The sequence below is a fragment of the Mycetomoellerius zeteki genome, unplaced genomic scaffold, assembly GCF_001594055.1.
Source record: "Mycetomoellerius zeteki isolate Tzet28-1 unplaced genomic scaffold, Tzet1.0 scaffold203, whole genome shotgun sequence".
Classification (NCBI taxonomy): Eukaryota; Metazoa; Arthropoda; class Insecta; order Hymenoptera; family Formicidae; genus Mycetomoellerius; species Mycetomoellerius zeteki.
In genome coordinates this window covers 38,692-44,956 of record NW_017256991.1, presented here as the reverse complement: position 1 = coordinate 44,956, position 6,265 = coordinate 38,692, and the positions used below count along the sequence as shown (strand labels likewise).

Below are 6,265 nucleotides of genomic sequence, written 5' to 3'. Positions count from 1 at the left end.
AGTATCCAAGAAACTTAGTTTTCCATCTATGCCAACCTCCATAGTGAATTGTAATCTACTATGTAAAGAATTAAAAATGTTTAAGATGTCATTAATACTTTCAGATGGAGCCGCTAGATTTTTCTCTAAAATCAAAAATAAAAAAGTTATTTGGGGTGGACAATTAAAATGGGACACCCTGTATATCTACTGTTAACGAACAAGTAATCAGGCTTTCTGTATAACATCAGTAATCACAATTTAGTCAGCATGGATACTGTTCAAGAGAGCAAGAATGAGATAGAGTGAGATAGAATGTATAGGATAAAATGAAATAGAAATATGTCACTAGTACTATAAATGGTTGCCAAGTCATGTAATTACAACAGCGAATCAGAATGCGTAATACCGGTTGCGCCTCTCTGATAAATCTAGATAGACTCTAGTGTCTCCCAAGGGAAAACGCTATTACTTATGGGTCTATCCAATTATGTTCAATCGCTTTACAAGTAAGACTGAGTTCCGAAATCCATCGAAAAAAAGTGTCGCAACCTTTCTGCCGTCAATTATACTACCAGAGAGAAACCTGAGAGTGAACATCCCGGCCTTTTTCGTGTACAGTTCGCGCAATTAATGCCTTCCTAGCCTATGACATCACGTCCACTGATGAGACATCGCGTTTATCTTCTCGGTTTTTTCACGTTCATGATCGTAGTCGGACAAACCAGACTAGCCAATAGAAATAGTAGAAACTCGCGCATTGTCGATAATTTCGTCTGACTACGACCATGGATGTGAAAATAACCGAGAAAGTAATGCGCAATGTCAAAACAGGAGTGGAGAAGGCATTAATTGCGCAAACTGTACCAAACTTCATAGAGTAATGTCCATGTTTTTGTGGTTCTTTTCCATACTATTACGTGGATTAGACAAAGACGAATAATTAACTTTGATTGTTCGTCCTTGTCTAACCTACGTAATAATATGGAAAAGAACCATAAAAATGTGGTTATTACCCTACGAGTTTGGTACACGAAAAAGGCCGGGATGTCCACTCCTCAGACCAATATTATTTTTCAAGCGTGTTAATTGGCTGCAAGATAGAAAGGCTCTCGGACCTCTTTGTCCTATAGCCAATCGACAGGCTTGAAAAATTGTCGTAGAACAAAAAACGGACGCATATAATATTAGCTCTGTTCGACTTACTTACACTTTTTTACACTTTTTACACTTAAAATGAGATAGATATATATTTGGCGCTGAAAAGAGAGAAAGCGAAGATGCTAAGTGTAAAAAGTGTCAGCAAGTCGAACAGATCAATTGGCTTAAGCGACGGTGCTGCGTAGTGCTGCGCATGCGCACTGAGAACATTTATTCCTTACTATCTTTCTCTCTCGCACAGATTTTTGCATCAGTTCGAGCCATGGGAAGTATAGGCCGGAACCAGACTACGCATTGAAGATTGAGATTAAAGATTGAAAAATTCAAATTTGACCAATTGAAACGAAAGGAACTAAAATTTCTTTGTCCTTATTGGTCAAATTTCAATCTTCAATCTCAATCTTCAATGCGTAGTCTGATTCCGGCCTATAGGCAATGCCCCTTCCATTTATGTATGTTCTAAGGTCCACTCTCAAGTTTCTCTCTGGTACTACATACAAAAAGTGCAAGCAACGCGAACAGACCTAAAGCTGATTCTACATTAAGCTGGTTCTACATTAGTCGCATCGCAGTGTTGCAAGCGTGTCGCAACCGTTGTGGTCTAATTAAAGTCGAGCTAGATTGATGTTGATTGGACCGCAATGCTGCGACGCTGTGGTGCGACTAATGGGTTACACGACAATTTTCATAAAAAAGAGGGGGTAATGTTGGTAGCAACAAAAGCCCTTGAGGCATCATAGTTTTATTTTCTACGTATTGGTAATATTTACAAGTAGTAATCCGTTAGTTTGCGCCGATCATGGTCGATCGAGTGTAAAAGTAGTGTAATTGCATAATAATTCGTAAACTGTTTGCGAACGGCTGTCATCGCGGAGGTTTCGTGTTTTGAAGTTATGTGTTTTTTGTGCTGTAGGGGTTATGTGTATCAAGAGGTTAATAACGTATAGTATTTCAGAGGTTAATAACGTATAGTATTTCAAAGAGTACATAAAAATATTTTGTATTTTGTGTTTCAAATATTAAGATTGACAATCAAGCTTATTATCTGAACAACAAAATACAAAAAATGTTTCTATCTTTCCATTTTGAATACTTTTATGTGCTCCGCTGAAATATAAAATACAATTGTATTACAAATATTATGATAAATTGATTGCCATTGCCAATGGCACCCTTAGGACTGCTGTCAGTGATTATCCACTGATTCAGGTTTATTTAGATTATACTTCCTTCCACAGCTCTTCCTTTTCCTCTCTCTCTTTCTTCTTTTTCCTCTCTTTTCCTTTAATTTTCCTTTCTTTTCAATCCCTTCTTTTCTATACACAATTTAACACCGTTGATAGACCGTTGTTAGATCGAAAACCAATAACTGAAAATAAAATATATAACACAAAGTATCGATTTTTAATGAAATAGTAAGAATAAAGGTTTTGTAATGAAAATATTTAATGAAATTTATCTGAGTAATCTCAAAGACGTTATTAACCTCTTGATACACATAACTGTCAAAACATGAAACCTCCGCGATGACAGCCGTTCGCGAACAATTCACGAATTATCATGTAATTACACTACTTTTACACTCGATCGACCATGATCGGCGCAAACTAATGGCCGTAGGACAGGCTCTTGCATAACGCATAGTGCATAAGGGAATCGATCAATCGAAATTCTTCTTTTCCATGGAATGGAAGGAAAGGAAAGAGTCTGATTAGTTGATTCGCTTATGCACTATGTTTATGCGTTATGCAAGAGTCTGTGCTACGGCCTTTACGGATTATTACTTGTAAATATTATCAATCCGTAGAAAATAAAATATATAGTGTTTCAAGGGTTTTTGTTGCTACCAACATTATCCCCTCTTTTTTTATGAAAATTGTCGTGTAATCGACTAATATAGAGCCAGCTTTAGGCCGGAATCAGACTACGCATCGAATATTGAGATTGAAGATTGAAAGATTGAAATTTGACCAATCAAAACAATAGGAGCTAAAATTCCTTTATCCTCACTGGTCAAATTTTGATCTTCAATCTTCAATCTCAATCTTCAATGCATAGTCTGATTCCGGCCTTAGGCCCTGCGCATAATGGAGGAAATATTAGGAACAGGAATAGATATTAAGATTTCAACCTATCAAAAACCGTGTATTCCGGTGTAACTGGTATCTGATAGGTTAAAATCTTAATATCTATTCCAGGGCAGCAATCACGTAATTTCGAGCGAATTTTTTCATTTTTCACTTTCCGCACGTTCTGATTCCACGTGAACTTTTTCACGAATCACAACGATTACGTAACCTAAGAGGTGTAAAAAGTGAAATCACTAAACACAGATTAAGATAGGGATTATGAAAATAACTAGACTCAGATGGTTTGTTTCGCCGCGATGTTTTCGAAGTGTGAAACAGTCAGTCAACGTGTAACAATAAACAGAAACAATGAATGTTACAAGTAAACAAAAAGAGATATTATTGACATTATTGAAAGCCAATCTAGAATTGGTAAGAGGACGCATGATAAAATCATTAATATCAATTGTTAATAATGTTATTTCGTAGAATAAAATGTAATTATAAGGTAACATTTTCTAAATTGTTTATACTTACCGGTATAAAGCCATAATTTGAGATTCCGGGATTTCAAAAGGATTACTTAAATCTCGTAGTTCTCTTCTACGTATTTTAAGTATATGTTTTTCATTATGTTCAAGTTGAAGTACCCACCATGCTGCAGCCATGTTATACTAAAATAATTATTAAAACAATGTTTCATAAAGTAACCGTTTATCAATATAATCTAAATTATCACATATTTCGCAAGTACTAACAATAATATACATATATACCAATTACTAGGGAACATTTAGATTTTCACTACATTTCCGCCATTTCGCCATCAACTTTTAAGGCGAAAAAGTTCACGTGGAAAATTTCACACATTTCCACAGTTCAAAAAGTTGCATGATCGCAAAAATTCTCGAATTCGCATGAAATTTTTCACTTTTCACGATTTCACCCTAGGGAAAAATTACGTGATTGCTGCCCTGTTCCAAATATTTCCTCTATTGTGCGCAGGGTCTTTGGTGCCTCGCAGCATTGCAAGCGTTGCGGTCCAATCAGCATCAATCTAATAGCGTTTTCGACCCGGCCGAGTTTGCACCAACCTGGGGGTCGAGTCTGTATATTCAAACAAGGTGAAAATTACAAAAGTGAGCAAATTTACTAGGTGGTGACGAATGAAATTATCAGTATTCTAGTAAATTCGCTCACTTTTGTAATTTTCACCTCGTTTTAAGATACAGAATCGATCCTCTGGGTTGGATTAATGGCGTTTTGTGCTCTCCTATTGGTAGAGCGTGTAACGTTAATCAATAGGAAAGATTAATCCAACCCAGGGCACCTATCATGGAAAAAATCGGAATAGATTCCGATCGGAATTATTCAATTATTTCCTAGATTTTTATTGTGTTTTCTAGGGAAAACGAAATTATTCCGATCGGAATTCATTTCGACATGTTCCATAATAAGCACCCAGGTAAAGGCCATCACACGTACAAAAATTTTAATCGGAATCGTAAGGTCGCAAGCAAATCGACCAATCACAATCAAAATTAAGATCTCCCGTTTTTACGCTTGACTGTGATTGGCCGATTTGCTTACGGTCTTACGATTACGACTAAAATTTTTGTACGTGTAATGGCCTTTAGTGCAAACCTGATCGAGCCAAAAACGCTGTAAATCGACTCTGATTGGACCACAACGCTTGCGACATTGCGATGCGACTAATGTAGAACCAGCTTAATGTAAAAATCGACTTATGAATACCAATCCAAAACTCACCAAAAATGTTTGCTGATTCAATTCCTAAACTCATTTAAAAACTTATTCCATTTCCCTGTCGTAATTGTGTTCCAAAACTCAAAAAAATTTCAATTTCTCGCGTATAATTTAATTCTGCACATGTGCCATTGAAATGAAGCACTCTTTTGTATCTATTTTATAAGTTTGTAAATGATAAGCATTGGCAATGAGATAATCTGATAAAATGTTTTATTTCTCGCGATTACCATTTTATTAAATAATTCTTATAAAAAGGAATAAACATTTCGATATAAAATTTTCCAATAAAATTAGTACAAATAAATTAGATTATATTTATACTATATTTATTCGAAAATTTCCGTCATTATAAGTCTAAAACGATACATTTAAATTATTCCAGAATATTTTAAAGTTAAAATCGACTATCTTAATATTCTCAGAATATTATATAAATGTGATATTTTCTTTGCGATAGTATATTTCTTTTCTTTCTATGGAAGTAATAATCGTAATAATTAGGCGTATTATTTTCTAAGAATAGTTCTGTATAGATTTATAAATATGTTATCTTGGACAAAATTTAATCGCTATGTTATATACTTTATTTCTTAGTAGAATGTATACTAAACATTAGCCTCAGCTGGTTATACATTCAAGTATTACAACTAAAATTTAACTTATTCGTTTATGTAACAAGTAAATACAAATGAAAAATTCAAAGATAAACAGGGTGTCTCACAACTCTATCGCATTTCCTCTTAAGGACATATTCTTAAGGTAATTTTGAGACGAAAATCCTAATACGGAAATATCGAGGCTATAATAGTTTTCGAATTACACACTATCTTTAATCAATTATAATTTAAAAACTATTGTAATCTCTCAACATTTTTGTATTAGGATTTTCGTCTCAAAATTACCTCAAAAATACATTCTTAAGAGGAAATGCAGTAGTTGTGAGACACCCTGTATATATATCCGTACAAATAAATTAACGTTTCATATAAAAAAATAAACACAAGAGAATGTGACAACACATTTATAGTTACAAATTATACAAATTCCGTTTGCGCGTGCGATATCGCCCTATTTAACTAGAATTGATAAAAAGAAAATTTTAACAATACATTCCAATATATAAATACAAATAACAAGAGAGATAAACATTTTATAACGTACAGTAAAATATATATAAAACATATATATGATATAATCCTGTCTATAAATTCATTATCTATTGACGATTATCTATTAACAATCAATGTAAATCAAGCATCATTACATTTACACAAAATAAACCATGG

At 34.1% G+C, this 6,265-nt stretch overlaps 1 protein-coding gene across 1 annotated transcript in view; it reads right to left on the bottom strand.

Moving 5' to 3' along the window:
- aurB (aurora B) overlaps positions 1–6,265 on the bottom strand; it is a 16,993-nt gene extending 10,728 nt beyond the window's left edge. Inside the window, exon 1 of the mRNA XM_018447546.1 lies at positions 6,261–6,265. Coding sequence (XP_018303048.1) covers positions 6,261–6,263 — 3 coding nt within the window. The 5' untranslated portion in view covers positions 6,264–6,265. The remainder of the gene's footprint in view (positions 1–6,260) is intronic.